Here is a 19,644-nt window from a genome sequence, read left to right as displayed (position 1 = left end):
GATTCTGTGACAAGTATTTTATTGTAAGATACAGTATATATATATAATACAATTTATACCTCATCAATAACTGATCATTTGTTGTCACTGCTTATCAATCGCGTCAATATTGTAGACGACGTTTTTTATGACAATCTACAACTTCATCCTCATTATCTTCTCGGTTCTTTCGGTAAAGTCACAAATAAAACATAATAAAATAATATTAAAACATAATGAAAAAAATGATTGTGTTTTATTTATTTTATTTTATTATTTCCCTTCTACGTGACTTTACCGAAAGAACCAAGAAGATGAATCCCTGCAGTCACGAAAGCTTTAAATCGAAATTCATCCTCATTACTTAATTATTGAAATGTTATTCCTGGGAGCGTGGTGGTGAGCCTGGCCACCCGAGTTCGATTCCCGGCTATGGTTACCATTGGTGGCGACTGATATCCGAGTCGGTTCAGGTCCCCCCTCCACCCCTTTCATCAACCTTCACTGACTAGTGTGATGAAGTGTGGTTGAACCACCACGATTAACATGGCGTTAGGAGGACTTCATCCACCACTGGATTGATAAAGGGTTCCAATTATAAAATATATTTTTTAAATACCTGATATATCAATTGGCAAAGCAACATAAGTGCTGGTTGCATTCACATTGTTAAAGAAGGGTTCCTTCAAATTTCTACATGAGCGTTGATTTGAGTAATCACATGAAATGCATCATAACGAGTTTATTGGAAATGTTTGGGTTAAAGCAGCGAAAGGCCGGTTGTGATAGCCCCAGCTATCGTCACGATCAAGGCCACCCCGACAATAATCAGGTTCTTCATGCCCTGGGGGAAGAAAGTAAACCACGAGTTTTAAAATACGGATGCATGCGCATTACTCTGTCCAAAAATAGCTACCGCGTAGCACGGTTCATATGAGCCCTGATACAAACAATGGAATGAGGCCCCCATGTCCAATTTCCCCCTCCTTTGTAGTCCAGGAAACTGGGTCCCTGCGGCCTGTGGGCACCAATGCAGTTGCACCGCCTGAGTACTCCACAACTACGCCAGCGTGCGTGCGTGCGTAATGTCGTCTGCGTCATGTGCAAATGTAGATGAGGCAGTTTTACTACGGACCTTTATTTCCTTGAAGACAACAACTCCCCATAGTGTAGCAATAATACCGGGGATCTGCAATTACATTTAAAGAACAATTCCTAAGTCAATTTAATTTAAAAAAGATCGGTTTCCATTTGTGGGTTAATTCTTACTCCCCGAACACTGTTGGCTGACTTAAAGTAGCAATTATTGGCATAAGACACTACCACTTGAGTACAAGATATGCTTATCCATAATAATGTTATTTTATTGTACACTATAATGTATATCTATTGTCCTATGAACAGATTTACATTAAAAAAAGGCCAAAATAAGGCAAAATAGATCTGGCATGCCAAATAAGTCCTGGAACAGCATTCTTGACAGTCCCAGCTGAAATTAATCAATTTTTAAAAACAATTACAGTATTTAAAAATGTTCACTGCCGTTTAATACTGAAAATAAACTATCAGACAAAGCATGACCTTCATGCTATTAAATAGCACAAACGTGAATCTAAACTTCGCCGGCTGCGGTTGTTGCGAGTGCACAACGTACCGAGGTGATGATGGGAAAGCTGACAGCTGCACCCAGGTGGGTGTTCGCAAGGAACCAGCCGCAGGTGGCAGTACCCCACATTGCACCAGAGGCCACGGCTCCACGAAGAGAGAAAACGATGGGGGGGGGGGGGATCCAGGTTGCAGATTAATAATATATTATCATTCACACATCTTGTACGCGAGGGTTGGTTCAATCATGGGCTGCTCCTCACGTGACTCCGTGCCCACATGACCACACACACGTCGGCAAATAAAACGAAAACTTTAAGCGATAAACACAAACAGCACATTTTACGTCTTCACCCTGATTCTATGTAGGTACACATACACATGTCTCGTAGCCAAATTGAGACGTGTTTTCCATTATTTTTATTGTTTTATCCTGGCCAGGTCGCCCACCCTTAATTACTCCAGACATTCGAGAGCTGACCATGTTCTCTTCAGGATAACATTTTCCATAAAATGTTACTTCTAAGCATTTCACTCGTCATGTTTTACACACATTTAAGTTATCTGATGCTAATGCTTGTCACCTGGCAGCACAGCTTTTGGATAGACCTTTGGACGGTTTTTCATCGCAGCGCAGTATACGTAGAAGTACAATATGCTCGTCAGATATATTCCGCAGAAGTGGGCAAAGACGTAGTCCAGGTCTGCGAAAGCGACAAAACACAAATTTGGTTACCGATTTCCATTCGGCATCGTCCATAAACAATCATGATTACAAAGTTAGTACAGGGGGAGGCTGCGTGCCCACCAAACTGGCTTGATCCGTAGTAGATGGAGCTCTTGTCTTTGCCGTGGTTCTTGATGTAGATGGCAGGAATAAAGTTGGCACCGTAGAAAACGCCGGCCACAAGAGCAAGAGAACAACCGCTGCGGATAGGGAAATAATTAAGTATGCAGTCACAGTCAGTTCTAGAGGGCTCGGCATTTATATTTCTACAAATCCTATACTGCCACAGTGGTCTGATAGTCCGATGTATTGTAACTTAGATTATGATTTTATTTTTGCTGTTTGTCGACATGTTCACCGTACAATTATTTCCTGATGAATTGCTCTTCTGCAGTGCTCCATCTGTCCACAAGTCCTCGTTGAACAGTGGCGAGCATTGCTGTTTTTGTGCCTTTTAGTCTATCTCCTTCGGTGTTACTACTCATGAAGATTTCAGGGGTGCTCTTGATAACAGGTATACGGTATTTTTTTGCAAATCCATGATGGTTTTCGCTCAAATAAATGCCAATTTATGTTTGATAGTTTTTGATTATCATCTTAATAATTCACCTTAATACATTTCATTTACTTACTCTCAACAAAATCCCTCTTTATCAAGGTTTTCTTCCACACCGCCCAGTTGTGTGCATTTCTAACTCCTGCTGTATTTTGCCAAAGGTTGGGAAACGTTTCACACTAAGGCCTTGATAGCACCACTGGACGCTTTGCCAATAGGGAAGTTGCCAATACTGATAAGCAGATGCAAATTAGCAGCAACCTAATTCTGTAAAGTAGCCAATATTAACTATCTAAATTGCGTTGTTGGGTTATTGGGGCAGAACAATATGTGGCTACGGGTGGTTTGAAATTAAAATTACATTTTACCACACACTTACAAAAGAGTTAATACTTTCATTAATAGTGTTGTCACATCTACTTTAAACTCACACAATCTTTTTATTCAATGGGCTCAGCTTGTCCGTCCACGATTCATCAGAAGGAGACTCTTCATATCCAATGTCTACTAATTCCTATGCACAACACAGCAGACGGGTTCAAGTTTATATTTCATTCTGTTTAACCAGCTTATCCGTAGACTGATCATAGCTCAATTACAAATTAAGTTACGGAAAAATCTAAAAGATATAAGGTGGCCATTGTACTGACATGAAAACACAAGTACTGTGAATTGTATTTGCAGATATGATAATAATACATTTCCAGCCCTCTGTCAATCAACTCGTGGATGAAGCCCTCCCCGTGCCCTGTTGGGTCATAGGAGATTCTTGACCATATTTCACCACGCTGGTTAGTACAGGTTGGTGAAGTTGTGGCAGGGAGAGAGGCTGCTCAGGCCCAGTTCAAATATTATTCGCCACTGTTAGCTGGGGCTAGGAATTGAACTCAGGTTGTCAGGTCCATAGCGCAGTGTGCATATCACTGCACTAAGCCTCCACTTTAAAATGTAAACACTGGAATACATTTTAATTATAAATATGTTTTAAATTATAGTTGCTAAGTACAGGTCCAAAGGTCCAAGCGATCAGCAAGATAACAGTAAATACGCTTGTCGAACGGAGCAAGGTTATATACAAACTTGGGAAAAGAGAAAATTAAGCAGAATGATACGTGTTTTGACCTGCATTGTGGTGGTTGAACACAGCATGGATGCGATGAAACGGTCAGTCTGGTAGAATGAGCCCTCTATGAGTGGAGGAATTAATGAGTGCAGTTCATGGGACTTGTTACCATGGTGGTAGCGTTATAGGAGTATTAAGAAAGAGACTGACTGCCGGTGAGCGAGCAAATGGAGTGAATTCGTGAGTGCTGGATCATCGATGAAGCTCACTTCTTTATGTTGAAATGCATGCAATGCTGTCACTGAAGTCGGATACCTCGGTGGAGTTCACAATGTTGTTTTGGTTTTCTCTCACTTCTGTACTTTGGTTGTTCACTTCAGTTGTCACAAACAAAAGTATAAATGACCTGTTGACAGTCGAACACAGTCACAAATGAAGCGACATGGCATGCTTCCTGTTTATGTAAGGCACAAGATTTGCTCTATTTGTAGACACGTGTCAATGCACTGCACAGGACCTTATAATTGACAGTGCTGTGCCAACATAGTTGAGTGTTGCATTTGGAACAACTTCTGGGTCCAAGCCAAACCAACCAAACCTAAAAGAAAAAAACACGATACAACATACATACAACAGGTGGCGGAAAATTTAACTCTCCTGAAATATTGCTCTGAGATTAGTATAATGCAAGCCACGAGGTATGACACATGCAGTAATCCGATTTTTTTTAAAGAATGTGTTATTTTCATTGTTGTGAATTGTATATCTCCTACACCATTGAACAATAAAGAATAGCCGACACTTCAAACTGCAGTCACCAATCTCAAACCACGGGCCACAGAGTAACACGCCACTCCCCACCATGATCATTCGCAGGCAGCATTTCAGATATTCACCAATCTCGACATGAGCATGCAATAATTACTGATCAACTCCCCACGATACAAAAGACAGTTGTTGTGTATTTGTTTATGGAAAGTGCAACGTGAAATATACAACAGCCAAAAACCTAGGGGAATGGACAAAAGCCAGACATATTAAAGTTTCGGATAGCTAATGTGAATTATCCCTTAACCACTTGCTCACTACTTAATTGGTAATAACCACATAGCAACATCGTCCGTTGCTGGCAGACTAATTCCTATATTCAGGCCAGTGCTGCGTACACCTCGCTGGACTGCAGCATTGAATAGGGATGGTTGACATGAGATGTTATGTAAGACTCTTTGAGATGCTGGGGGCTTATAAGTACCCTATAAATTCATATAATAAATTATTACACTCCATTTGCCTCTCATGCAACACCCTCTGATGTTTTGTACCTTTTGATTGAGAAAATCGTAATGCGGTTTTATTGTCTTATCAGAACCTCATGTTGCTGCAACTCCCTAGTAGTACTTATACAACTCGTAATGCCGATGCTGGGAGTTTGGTGTGCACTGTTGTATGATCGTGTACCTTGAACTGGCCCAGCCCACGATGAGGTTGGATGAAGTCCAGATGAGAAATCCGAGTCCAAGGCCGATCGTCTTTATTACTGGAACTGTGGCAATGTTGCCTGTATGACATTATCCAAGGATATTAATGACACTGCAAATGAGCAAAATTTCAACACTTTCATCGAAAAATATATATCACAGGTGCAATTTCAGGTAATGACCTTTCTTCATAGCAGAGATTCTATATTTATTGTCGTTTTAGGTTAGTGTTATTGATATCTGTGCAAACTTTTAATTGTGCTTGTGCGCCATCGCTAACGCAGTATAATTAAAAAACGAGTAAGCGGTTGCTCAATAACAGCAAGATATTGTGAGAGCACGATACCAAATTAATATATTTGTGTCCAGCGGTGGCTGGTCAGTAAATCTATTGTTTGGGGTACAATAGCAAGCCCGGCTGCAGCTCATCTCGGATGGGGGGCCAGTATAGCTGTTGTGTGGGCCACCATAACAATGACAAACCACTAGTGAGAGTGAAATTGGGTGGTGCCATAGGGACATGTTGTGGTCCAGGGCCCACCCCAGTACCACCCTAGCGCCGGCCTTGTAAGTAAGCCTGCAGGGGGGAGTGAAGGGGAGTGTATGCAGGTCATAATGTTTATAATTCGCGGGCAATTGTTGTTAAGGGCTTTCTCTTTTAACGAGTAAGGTCTGGCCTCACCTTGCCCTAATAACGAGCCATCACTGCATGTGTCTCACCTGTGGCCCAGAGGAATCCACCCAGCATAGCGAGTGGCCAAAACTCTGGGCAGTGCTGAATGAAATTTGACACCAGTCCCACCAGCCAGATGGAGGTGCACATCGCCCACTGAAAGAACATCCCTGTGCCAAAAAGGATAATTAATATATGACACAATATTTTCAGTAAATACCGGTATTAACCACAAAACACATGCCGCCTGCTTCAGTGAATGTTAAAGATCCGTGACATCCCACAATTGGTGATTACAATTGGCAGCCTGATGCCGACTTGCAGTATGGTGTTGTGTTTCACCCTGTGCCCCAAAAGACACGTTCCCATTAGGGGGTCCTCTAGGCCAACAATAAAAACTACACCCTGGGACGTTTCATTAGATTATGGGTGCAATATAAATGCAAGTATGCATATGTAGATTAAGTCTAACATCAGCTAACACAGGAGTGACCTTTGTGTAAACTAAAGTTTGAGCTTTGTGTAGAAACTGACAGCTTTGCAACAACATGAAGAAATATTTTTTGAGTTTAATCCAGAATTATGCAACCAAATTGGATATTAACTTTTGAATGACATCTATGCCAAATACAGGGCACAACTTAAATTAAAAAGAAGTTATTACTATTATTTGCAAGTAGTGTATCAATAATACAAAATGTTTACATTATGCTCAGTGGAAATTCTTACACCTTGGTTTGTGCCAGAAAGTTGAGTTGCGAGAAGACATCCCATCAGTAATTAAATTCATTGTGGTTGCAATTTAATTCAAGAATTATATGTTTTGCATTGCTGCTCGATTTTTGTCTAATTTGACAGTTGCCTTATCTCCATTAGCCTAAATGTAACAACGTAGAATATGTATAAAAGCAATTGATTCTCACACGCACAATTAAATGCACCTATCATGGGCATAAGAATCTATTTTAGTCGCGATCATCTAATAAGACCTCCCTCTAATGCAGGGTTCAGGCACCTTTTCCTTTACAGAGTGCTGAATACAGAGGGACAAATTCCTTAGAGACGGCCTTAAGAGTGCTGACTTTCAAATACTTTTGGTGAACATCCACACATTAACACACACGTACATCTCAGTCACTTCTGCCACTTTAAAATACCCTAACAGTGAGAGAAGTCACCTAGCACACTAAAATTATAAAGTGTTGATGGACCAAAAATCGTCCACTCTCGTTTCTGATTAGTGCGGTGAAGATGATTTCCTTGACAGATATATCTTTTGTGGGCCATTTACAAATGGAAGGTGTCATGTCGCTGTTGGTCGTTTGAAATTATGTGGTGGGTTGGTTACGGCCGATGGGCCAATGTTCCCTACCCCTGGTCTTAATGCAATGATGCTTAACTGTAACTGTGTCGAACGATACGCGTTACCGGCAAGTACGAATCACTTGTGTACAGCAGAGCCGTGTTCTTTGCAGTCACGCTCACCATCACCAGTGTCAAACTTCTTTACAGGAACAAAGTTGCTCCCATAGAAGAGGCTTGTTATCGCTGCAGCTGTAAATCCGATGGCAATGTTTTGGTTGAAAGTTCCATTGTTCTCTGCCATGCATGCTCCGTCGCACGAGGAGTTGCTCTCCGGACCTGGGAGAGCTGCAGTGAAGAGGAAACAGTGGCGTTGAATCGTACACTGCCATTGCACAAATACTAACACCACTCATCATCACCAACAAATGCACATTTAGAGTTACATATGTAATGTCTAAATGTGACCACAACCTGAGATGCTTTGCAGAAACAATGTACTCATATAAAAAACACACATCGGAGAGCTACATGGCATCTACGTTGCATTGAGAATAACGAAGCGCCAACAGGAGTATTGGTTTTCCTATCTCAAAAACGCAAGCTCCTGATCTTGTGAATCGTTTTGTAATTTTGGGATTGTAAGCAGCTTTGTTGGCCCACCTCATTGATCGAATTGTGCGCACCATTTTTGTTTCATAATTGATCTTGTCAGATCGCGTGAGTAAAATGTGTGTCGTACACCCTCCTCCACCCGACACGACAATGTTGTCACGTGATAAACAAACGTGCCAGTAGAATGTGATATTTGTCTTTATCATGACCTGTTTCTGCATTATGTTTTGCCTGCTTGGCAGTCTTATATCTGTTGCGGACGATGAACATATAATTGATTAGCTTTTGATGTTTCGGTTAAGTTTGCACGATATTTTTGCTCAATTATTTACCCAGCTTATGATCAATAATGCGATAATACGATCAATAATACGATTCGATCAATAATACGATTCGTAATTAATTTATTGTGGGTTAGATCATTTAGGTGCAATGTCTATGGATACTCACCTGGTAAAAACAAGTTTAAATCGAATATCCAAGTCGATATTGATAGAATGGGCAACTCAAAAACATACACGCAAAAATGTACAAGCACTCGTAACGATTCATACATAATTGACAGCCCTTTGTCAACACGGTAATGGAAAGACTCCCCCCTTGGTGCGTTTAGTCGTTTTGTTCACGACGCTTGTTTGACCATACTTCACCACCTCTGGTTCAGTGTGGGAAGAGTCGTGGGGAAAGACGGGGGGTAGGTGCTCGGAACCAGTTCAGACATCACTCGCCACTGATGTTCGCCATGCCCTGGGAATTCCTCGAGGCTCCCATACAAGACGTCTTAAACTGGGAGAATTAAAAGGCGATGTTAGATTCATAATACCGGGGTTTTTTTTTGTTAGATTGCGTCAATGTGTCGTTAAACCCGCCACCACCCGACACAGCCAATCAGTGAGGTTTGTCACGTAAACAGAACGTGCCAATTTGTTACGAGCACAGCACACCGGTGTGTTGGAGAGCAAATCCACAACATTTATAATCTTGATGAGTACGACGTTTTCGCCAGGAATTAGAACCGGCATCAGGCGTTAGGCGCTGAAATGTCCGGGACTTGCCGCTAGAGGGGACACCAGCCAAGCCGACAATGAACAATAACAATGGTCAACACAAAAAAAAACAATTTTTTCTGGCCTGGACTTTTGCAGCTGTTTTAGACTAATTTCAGGGTGCTGATTCCAAATCTGATCTCAGATTTGCTCTATCACATCTCATTTTTATGCTATCGGCATACCCCATTTTCATTGATTTTATCCGAAATTAACTCTGTCACTTATGATTGCAAGTTGTTGCGAGTCAGTGACTGCTTTAGTGTTAAAATATGGTGCTGTATTTTTAGGATAGTGTGTTTATAATATCATTTTATGGAGATATCCACATTTATTTAATATTTTTCTTCTGCAGTTTTTATTGAAAATGCAATATTTGATATCTCAAAAACCTGATGTGATAGACAAAAACTGATGCCAGATTTGGAATCAGCACACCAAAATTGCCTTGAAACCGTTGGAATACCTTATGCCAGAAAAAGTGTGTTGACCAGTGTAATCAAGCGGACACAAGGGTCGATTTGAGACTGCTCATCTTTGAGGCGTCCAAGCACGGGAACGATCGAGTCGCCGGGATGAAAGGCCCCCCAAAGTGGATTTGAGAGGACAGGATCAAACTCGCACAAGCACACACACTCCACCACACACACACTCCACCACACACACACTCCACACACTCCACACACCACCACACAACACAACACACTCCACCACATACACACACTCCACCACACACTCCACCACACACTCAACCACACACATACACACTCCACCACACAACACAACACACTCCACCACATACGCACACTCCACCACACACTCCACACACACACTCCACCACACACTCTACCACACACTCCACCACACACTCCACACACACACTCCACCACACACACTCCACCACACCCCCCCCCCCCCCGCCTTCGCCAAACCGGCACTGAACCAGAGGTGGTGAAGTATGGACAACCAACACGACCCGTTGCAGCGTTGGAGATGCCCCTCATCCAGTCATGGATTGCCAATAAACAGTCCTGCACAAAGACAAATATCCCCCGTACAGCCTCCAATAGACTTGGAGCAAGTGCTGTTAACGAGCACCTTTAGAGGCTGGAACGGCACACGAGGAGGGGGGGGGGGGGTGACCGGCACCACTCCCGGCCGCCTTTGTCTCTCCCCTAGTGGCGATGTTTTTACGGACTCACCACTCTGAGCGAGCACCGCTGGCACCGGCAGCAGCAGTAGGAGCAGCATCAGAGCGGGTGAGACCAGCGTGCTGCCCATTGTCACGCGGTCACCGGTGATGATGGTGATGATGGTGGTGCTGACGATGATCGGTGATGTGCTGGATCATTTACATAATGAATAGAGCCATGAACGAACCCGAACTTTATAGCTTCGAGGCGTAGTGAGGGAGACATCACGGGACTCGTCTTCCGGGCAGGGAGGGCCGGCAAGTAACGAAGGCGGATCCCCCTCCAACAACGAGCCAATCCCTCTTCCTCAACATCATCATCCTCGGCCATGCTCGGTCCACTGTTGGATGGAGGCTTCCCCCACCAGCGGTCATCTGTCTCTTCTCTCCATGCCCATGTGTAGGGGTTGTTTGAATGTATTGTCATGAACGCATCCATACACGAATGGTTTAGAATGTCACGTTTGTAGACTGCAAGTATAATGTGTCGTGCAGACTGTTAAATGTCAAATCCGGTTCGGATTTGCTCGTGTTGAGCCATATCTCTTGTTGCTGATGGGATGTGTAAAAAATACTGAATTGCGTTTTAATAGTGGAATGTTTGTACGCCCATTGAAAAATAAGAGCTGAGAACATTAAACGTTTGACAAACAAGAGTCTGACGTGTAAGTTGCTACCAAAGAGCTCGATGGTTTGGCGAAGTGCTCTTAACACGGCTTATCAATCACACTGAGCACGTGTAATGGGTGGGATAATCAATCACCACCACAGTTGTTTTTTTAAATATCAACACGTGTACCAGATCAGCGGTCAGATCGCTTTGCCGGTATCACAGTGACCCCTGGATTTGAACCCGGGCAGTGATAAAAAAAAACCCGTCTCTCAAGTGTCGCAAGCTGATGGTCTCAGTCCGGTATAAACATGTCGATGCAAAATAAGACCGAGTTTAATTTGTCGTGACGTTTTTGCTAAAAACCTCGCGTTGAAAAAAATTAAAACAAATTTAGTGACTAGGTTGTTGGGGGGGGGCGCCTGTGTTGCCCCCTCCCCCCCAACAACCTCGTATTCATCATAGAAATAAAGATAAAGTTGTGCGCTTACCAAGGTAAGGAAACGTCTGTCCCTACGACTTGTTGACTGTGATAGCGAATGCGGGGAGAATGGGAAATTGTCGTCGTCGCAAAACAAATGGCAAAGCCGCGTCGGTGTGGGCCCTCTCTCTCTCAAGCGGTCGTGATATTCATCATAGACAGATAGAGACAGTTGTTTGTATATAAATGTAATTTTACATCTGCAAGACTTAATTTAAAGCGACATTTCGAGTGAATTTTCTCTCGTCTTTAAGTAGATGTCCTTGCTGGGGGTTCGGTTCGATGCCGACTTTCACCTGGTTGGGATTGCGGGATCGAGATGTGACAGAGCTGGCCGTGCGAGAAGACTGCCCTCTGCTGATCGATTCCAACGTGATCGATCGTCTGTCCCTGCACCTCCGTCGTCCATGCAGGGGGCGCGTAGGTTTGCAGCGCCCCCTGCATGAACACGTAGGGGAAGTGCAGCGTTCATTACAAATAGATAAAGTTGTGCACTTATATTCTTGGCTCTTTCGGTAAAGTCACGTAAAAGGGAAATAATAAAATAATAATAAATAAATATAAAACAATAACATTATCACAACGTTTCGACTGCAACACAAGCAATCATCATCAGGTGTGCACTTATATAAGAGTATTATTGTAAAAAAATAAAAGTCCATCCCATGTGTTAGCGAATTTAAAAACATTTTAGGCAGGAAATGTTTTCAAATTTCGATTTTTTTTCTGGGGGGGGGACCCCCAGACACCCCCCCCCCCCATGTTGACTCCACGGCTACGGCCTTGTTAGACGCGCGCGCACGATCTCGCGGGCGAGATCATCGATTACGAAGCCGATTCATCGTTCGAAGCCGCAACCCCCCCACGCCACGTGGGATCGCATCGACTCGCTCTGCGCTCGCCTCGCAGCCCTTGGCGACAACGGAGCAGGCGAAGCAGTCGAGCGGGGTAGGCGGAGCACTCGAGCGGGGCAGGCGGAGCAATCGAGCGACCCCACACCCCGAGTCGCCGATCGCTCAAGGACAACAACAAGATGTTCGGCTTCGCGCAGAGGTTACTCGCCAGGCCGCCGCCGCCTCGGCTGCTGCTGCAAGGTAAGAGTTTAATACACGCATTCTTTAAAACTCGGGGTGGTTGTGTGTCCCCGCTAACCGATTCGTAACGGTCTGGTTTTGTTTGCAGAGGTTGGCTCTCGCTGAGCGTTTACGTTGCTAGGCGAGTCCGAGGCTTTCGTTAATCTTAGGCCAAAGTCGCGAGGTAATTGGTCTGTCTCCATATATAAATGTGATCACCTACCTGTCAACACCTTATCAGTGCTTACCTTATTCCTGCCCTTGTAAATCACAACGTTCATCCTACAAAATCCCATCACAAGGGAGAAACACATAGTACTGAAATGGCTGTACACCGCATGGACCTGAAAACTCAGTTTCCCTGGACAAGAATACGGGAACACCGTATGGGTTGACAGGTATATGACCAGTTCAACAGTCTTTTGGCTTTCCAGACCAATTGCATGATTATTGTTATCAAGCAGCATGTGTTGAAGCATGTAAATGCTGCTGTGGACCGGTTTCGACATTTTGAGTCTCATCAGCAGTTTGTGAAACGGATGCTGCCTGAGTTACATGATGTTACCAAATGCACTCCCATCTAAACTGTGGGACACCCAGTAAAGCAAACGTTGTAATTTATTTTTTATTTTACGTTTTGGTCCATTCGTCCTTCCAGGGTTAAGTGGTATGGCTGTCATTGTTATTGGGTGTCGTTTGTGGCTAGGACGTACGTGTTTATTATAGTTATTGGGGCGAGAGTGGATGACAGTGGTCGAGATGAATGACGTGCCAGCGAAAATAGAGGACGTCCAGCTTGGAGAGAGGAGGTGCGATGTCCGCTTGTGTTACAGGTGCTAGGTAGGTTGTTACCTATCAACGGCCTGGGGAGAGGCCTTGGTCCAGAAATTGAATGATCATGGCCGGTGATGGAAGGCTGCATTTGGCGGGTTGCTTCGCCAGGATTCGTATTTCACGCCGAGGCTAAAATTATGAGCATCATCAGCGATGTCTGTGTATTGTATTCCACGACGGATCTCCGCGCCATCGTCATCATGATGTTCTCTTAAGACCTTATCCACGGCTGTAAGGCGATTTCTCGTGCCCTCATCTCTTACTGCCTTGTAATGTCATGTCTGCTTTACCCCTGCTCCTAAATTTGTCTCATAGCTCCACTTACACACGTATACACTCTTAGTTTTTTTTCGGTAAAGTCACGTAGGTAAAATAATAATAAATTAAAATAACTCAATTAGATCACGACGTTTCGGAGGCAACACAAGTCTCCGTCTTCAGGTGTGACCGTCACAGCTAAATTTACTGTATCAAGTTTTTCCTTCATACATTGTATGTACTGTACACGTCTGACATTGCCTATGGACTATTGGATGGACGCTGTCTAAACGAACTCGCTTGGAAGCTTGTGTGCAAAGGCAGCCTACATAGCGGCTATGGAGGTGGTGGCCTGAAATCGCAGCAAGGTGCTTGCAGTGACTGGGGGGTACCTGTTCTGTGGAGCCTAATTTATCCCAAATTGTTTTTACGGACAGGTTTCTCTCGGGGGAAGTTCACGGCCATGGCGCCGGAATATACGAAGCCCAACTGGCCAGGCGTGGTGGCCTACGTGTCGGGCACGGTGCTGCTGTGGGGACTGGTGAGGCACTTGCACGTGACGACAGTTTCTGCGGTTCCAGTTAGCTTTTGGAAAATAAAAAAATACTGTTCATATTAAAAAGGACTTGCAAAATCAATCGGATGGAAAACAGATGCCTGCTTTAGAAATGTACATCCCACTCAAGGGTAAAACTGTACATTTCATTTGTTGAATGCATTTGACACAGTAAATGATATGAGTTCTATTTGATTACAGATGGATGTAAGAAGCTACTTTTAAAATGAATGTGTAGCCCCGTTTTCAGTTCAGTGCTCGGTGAAGGTCTCCCATTGTCTGGTCAGTCGTGAGGTTGTATGACCATACTGGTCAGCACAGGTAGGTCAAGGTGGGGGCCCGGAAATGACTCTGATGTCACTGGTCAATTATATGAGCCAAGGCCAGGAATTCAACTCAGGCCACTGGGTTTATATCTCACATCATGACGCATACATCAATGTAAATGATACCAGATAGGATCTAAAACAATCTTTTGGGGATAATTATGCAACGTTTATATTTTTTTCTATTTCTGCATGTAAATATTGTACCATCTGGACGACTAACCCTGCTAATCGCTGTCATGTGTTTGACAACAAATTAAAACACCCAAATGTGTTCCCCACAGCTACTGAAGCAGAACAACACTGACTGGGCTGAATATGAGAAGCGACGTGGCATAGCCAAGTGAGTTTGAAGTTGATCACTGCCATATTTTTTGCCTAATTTGTACTAGATTTTGTAAGATGGTGTTGAAAGTTTTACGTTTCATAAATATACAAGCACTTTATTGAGTGTGAAATGAATGGTAGATCTGTATTTTGTATTAATCATATATAAAATGTTCTCTTTCAGATAATGAGGAGCCAAATGGTATTTTGATTTTGAAGAGTCGCTGCAAGAATATTCCTGTCAGTATAAATTCCCCTGTTGTGAGAACTATGTAACATACACATGAGTTGGATTCTGTGAAATATTCGACGCAAGTTGTTAAACATTTATTTTTACATCATCTTAAATGTTAACAACTATGGTAAAACAAAATACTTTGTCACATGACAGAACTGTATGACTAAATAAATATAAAACATTCACAGTGTTCTGTACATTTAATTTGTCAGTTATACAAGTCCATTTATATGAAATATGTATATACATTTATTTAATGATTTTTTTTATAGTGTTGACATGGCTAGTACTTTTGGGAAATACACATGTAAAACAGATGCACTCAGTTTTTGTGCCCCGAGTCATCATCCTTTGCAGACTTCTTGGGCTTCTTCCCTATGTTCCCATCAATTCTTGGGAACAGCAGCCCCGAGTCTGGCCCCAGCTTCTGGCCAGCGTGCAGGCAGGTGCGCCCTCGGTACGCATCAAAGCATGTCAGAGACTCCCAGGAACGCTCTCGGGAGCCGGCGTGGTGACCCGGGATGCCGAGTCGGTCGAGAAGCTTGCTCGCCAGGCCCGGCACGGCGGGTTGCAGCAGAATGCCGCAAACACGCAGAGTCTCCATGGCAACGTGCAGCACCGTGTCATGCCACATCTTACCATGGCTGCTGCTGCTGCTGCCTGGTTCCCTGTCCTCTGTGAAAACACCGGAGTATTATCCAGGTCATGTACATCATGTGCATATATAGCCCTTTTTGTCAATCCACTGCTGCATGAGAGCCTCCCTATGCTTAGTGGGTCATGGTGGTAACCTGACCATACTTCATACTGTCAGTGTGGGTTGGTGAAGAGCATAGTAGTACAATATATTTGGCCGCACAGCGTAACAACCTGTTGTGCATGGCAGTTAACCATCCAACTATTAGGACTGAACCCAGGTTAGATTTAGACATCTGGAAAGCATGGGTAAATTCCGGGTTATTTGATCATTTATTTGCCAGGTACCATCAACATTTTTAAACAAATGGAATTAACAATTTTATTCAAATTGACTGGTGTGGTTGCAAGGTACTACGCTACCTTGATCAGAAGACGGTGTAATTTTCCATGGAGCGTGGCGCTGCACGAACCCATTGCTTTTGTGCAAGCAGGCAGCGATGGCATCCAGCGCCTGATACACGGCCGCTCTGTCATAGCAGTCTTGTACGACGGCTGGCAAATTCTCAACGCTTGTAACGAGCTCATAGTCTCTTGATGTCAAGTGAGGCAGCCCAGTCTCAGTACTTGTGTGTTTTTTCTCAGGGAACAATGGCCGATGGAATGGAGGGAAAATCTGTTCCGGATTTAAGGCTGGAGCCACACACCTGTTGGAAGCAATTATTTTTAAAACACGGTGATCCTGGCCATTTCATATTTATGCCTTTAAGTAGCAAATATCTTATCACTTGCACAAAATGTAAAGCTAATGTTTACAAAAAAATACCTTAAGCTTGTCGCATTATTTAAGTTTTGCAAAATTGCAGTGATCTACAGCATATTAATGAAAGGCCAACTTTGGTTCGGTGTTGAATTTTAATGCAGACTAATTTGATACCTGTTAAGAAGTCCTCCTAATGTGCCTGAAAGCTCAGCATTGAGCATTTTTTCCACCTTTTCAGGGTAGTAATCCCCATCCGATTCCGGCACACCCTGATGCAGCAAGAAATACCGAAGCCCATCGGCAGAGTACCTTAAAAAAAACACCGAATTTGCAGTTATTGTCTTTATATTTGATAAAAAAAAAATGTTAATGAATAATTCACAGATAGCATAGCCATTATATTAACTTTCTTGGCTATTCTAAAATAATTTTCATTCAGTGATTTAAGATCAGTTTGATTTTAACACCTGAAGCAGCAAATGAGGGATCAAACCTACCGGTTGATGTCCTCATTGGGGTCCACAGAATTGCCGAGACTCTTGGACATTTTGCGTCCGGCAACAGTCCAGTGGGAGTGTACTAGGAGGCGACGAGGCGGCTCCAATCCTGCAGCCATGAGGAATGCCGGCCAGTACAGAGCATGGAACTTCAGGATGTCTTTACCCAGAACATGCAGGTCACAGGGCCACCACTCTCCATAACCTGTCGAGTAAAACAAATCAAGCCAACAATTGCATGTTATGGCAGGGGTGGAGGAATATTTTCGTGACTGAGGGTTAGGGAATAGGACTTTCAAATGTGTTTGGCAGGCCACACAGTAACAAACACCTCAGTCACTTAAGTCACTGCAAGATGCCCATGCAGCAAGAAGACGTGACAGAGTGCAATAACATAACCAGTGTTCTTCTCAGGCTGAATATATTTTCCATCTAGTGGTTACGATGTGGTGAAGGTTAAATAGTTTTGCAGGCCATTTCCAAGTGCTAGGCCACGTGTGCCATGGGCTGCATTAAATGATGAGGTGGTCGATTGCCCAACCACGCTATATACTGGAGTGCACAAAGGAACAAAAATAATATATTTTTCAGAACCAGACAATGCAAAAATCGCCTCTTACCCTCATCGGGATAGCCTGTGATGGTCAGGTAGTTAACGAGCGCATCGAGCCAGACGTAGATGGTTTGAGTACGGTCGTCGGGAACAGGGATGCCCCACTGTAGGCGGGCATGTGGTCGAGATACTGACAAATCGGGAAGCCCTTCATGTAACCACTGGAGTGCCAGCTGGCGAAACTTCTCCGGAAAGACGGGACGTGGTTCTGTTTGCAGCCATGCTTCTATCCTCGGTGTAAACGTCGATAACCTGTTCGGGAGAAAAAACACAATCGACATAAAACACCTGTTACAAGTCATGCCAGTTGGCTGCAAGCACGTATCTATAATACTGCATTATAAATACATCAAAAACACACCAGACAGCTAAATAGATATCTATAATGCTTCACTGAACCTGAATATGTAATTGTCCTCCGAGGTCCAGTCCACTGGGTGGCCGCTTTCTGCCGACACCTTGATGGGCTTGCCTTGCGGGTCAACTCCGTCCGTGACCTGCGCATTCGCCAGGAAGCTCTCCTCCGCTGTGCAGTACCAGCCCTCGTAGCTGCCGCGGTGAATGTGTCCGCCGTCACGCAGCTTGCGCCAGAAATAGTTGACGGCCCTGAAATGTCGCGGCTCCGTCGTGCGCACCCAGTCCGTGTGGCCCACGTTGGCGGCAGCAAAGAGGGCCTTGAATCGCTCCGATACGGACGTGCAGAACTCGGCCGGGGCCTGCCTCGCCTGCACGGCCGCTTGCTGGATTTTAAGGCCATGCTCATCCGTGCCTGGCACACAAAAGTACAGCATACATGTACAGGCGGTGTGCATAGATGTGTAGGGCCGTTTTGTACACAATTGACGTCTACAACACTACCTTCTGCTGCCCACAACGTAATTGCAATATAATTAGTATTTTTTAAATATATAACATTTCGATGTGATCGTATCTCAAGACGGTGAAAACAAGATGGATAATTTTTTTGTCGAGAGGTAGCATTTTGTAAACGAGGTGGAAATCGTTGGAAGTCAGCATGTCGAGTCTGACTTCAAGCACGAGCAGCAACAGAAGTGCATTATAATGCGGCGGTTTTTGTACTTTGCATTTTCAATGGCTCATGGTGTATGATTATCTTTAACATTGACGGAGATACTACATTGTCATCATGACAGCATTTTGCTCTCCATGCAAGATAAAAACAATATTTAAACAAAAACCACAGGTGGAAGGATCCTGGTCGGCAGATCACGTTGTTTGCAAACACCGGATAGGCGATGAACCCGTCTGCGTGGAACCCCTTCAAATCCGTGATGGTTTTCCCCCGGGTACTACGGTTTTATCCCACGAAATAAAGCACTCATTATTTAAAGACTTTGGCCAAACATTCCAAATGCAGAACTCTCAAGGCTCGTTGAGGCTTTGTGGATACATGCCAAGTGAGGTCCCAATTCCCGACACACGAGGCACCCCAAATGTCAGCCTGTCCTCACCGCTGGAGAAGCGGACCCTGTGCCCGCACAGAGCCTGGCGTCGCTGCAGGCAGTCGGCCAGCGTCACCGAGTAGAGATGCCCGATATGCGGCGCCGCGTTCACGTAGAATATGGGGGTGCTCACGTAGAAGCGCGGCGTCGCGTTTGACGTCTCCAAGGTGGCAGCCTCACCACCTCCTCCTCCTGCCTCGCCGGCGCAGTCCGTCCCGCTTGCCCGACACAGGTTTAAACCCGGACCCCGAGACCAGCCTCGTCGACTGCGCGACAACTCTCGGACAATGGCAACTCCGAGGCAACGCATGGTATCGATGAAGGTCAACACAGACGAAACCGCGGTCCCATTCAATAACGAAGCAGAGGCATCTACACCACGGCTCTACCGAGGTCGGGGGACAACCCAATTAACTGCCCGCGGATTAATAATTGCGCAATTAACGCCCCCCCCCCCCCGGTTGTCGCGCCGCGTCCACGCAGCCCCTAAATTAGCACCGTGGAGGAGGCGGTCAAACACGTGGAGTCGCGAGGTCTATGACCTCTACACTCTGACCTACCTCCATGCAGACAGGTTTAATTGGCTCAACGGCACCGCGCAGGTCGGGGGGGTAACGATCGATTAGGACCCGGCCATGAGCGGTGGTGCCGATGTTGACATCGCGAAGTGAACGCGCCGGGAACGCCGCGCTCAAGGACGGAAGGCGGAACCACGTGGCCGGGACGGGCACAT

General features: G+C 44.6%; 2 protein-coding genes and 1 long non-coding RNA gene across 3 annotated transcripts; 1 reads left to right on the top strand and 2 right to left on the bottom strand.

The window, feature by feature from the left end:
• Positions 1-2: 2 nt before the first annotated feature.
• Positions 3-10,509, bottom strand: TMEM144 (transmembrane protein 144). Its single transcript, XM_078601177.1, has 12 exons — positions 10,247-10,509; positions 7,567-7,731; positions 6,129-6,251; positions 5,389-5,488; positions 4,448-4,528; positions 4,246-4,336; positions 3,299-3,381; positions 2,393-2,511; positions 2,169-2,288; positions 1,634-1,731; positions 1,115-1,168; positions 3-823 (listed from the first exon to the last, which is right to left on the bottom strand). Exons 1-12 carry the CDS (start codon positions 10,323-10,325, stop codon positions 740-742), a joined length of 1,197 nt encoding a protein of 398 aa, XP_078457303.1. The 5' UTR covers positions 10,326-10,509; the 3' UTR covers positions 3-739.
• A 1,618-nt stretch (positions 10,510-12,127) lies between these two features.
• Positions 12,128-15,124, top strand: LOC144722775 (uncharacterized). Its single transcript, XR_013586093.1, has 4 exons — positions 12,128-12,421; positions 13,930-14,033; positions 14,659-14,717; positions 14,886-15,124. It is a non-coding gene; the product is annotated as an uncharacterized LOC144722775 (long non-coding RNA).
• Positions 15,014-19,334, bottom strand: LOC144722774 (methionine--tRNA ligase, mitochondrial-like). Its single transcript, XM_078601179.1, has 7 exons — positions 18,921-19,334; positions 17,848-18,217; positions 17,456-17,700; positions 16,836-17,040; positions 16,513-16,647; positions 15,999-16,282; positions 15,014-15,614 (listed from the first exon to the last, which is right to left on the bottom strand). Exons 1-7 carry the CDS (start codon positions 19,219-19,221, stop codon positions 15,262-15,264), a joined length of 1,893 nt encoding a protein of 630 aa, XP_078457305.1. The 5' UTR covers positions 19,222-19,334; the 3' UTR covers positions 15,014-15,261.
• Between the last annotated feature and the right edge of the window lie 310 nt (positions 19,335-19,644).

Source organism: Lampetra planeri, chromosome 15 (assembly GCF_965212315.1).
Source record: "Lampetra planeri chromosome 15, kcLamPlan1.2.h2, whole genome shotgun sequence".
Lineage (NCBI taxonomy): Eukaryota > Metazoa > Chordata > Hyperoartia > Petromyzontiformes > Petromyzontidae > Lampetra > Lampetra planeri.
Note: the sequence above shows the minus strand (reverse complement) of the source record. Positions and strands in the feature narration are given on the sequence as shown.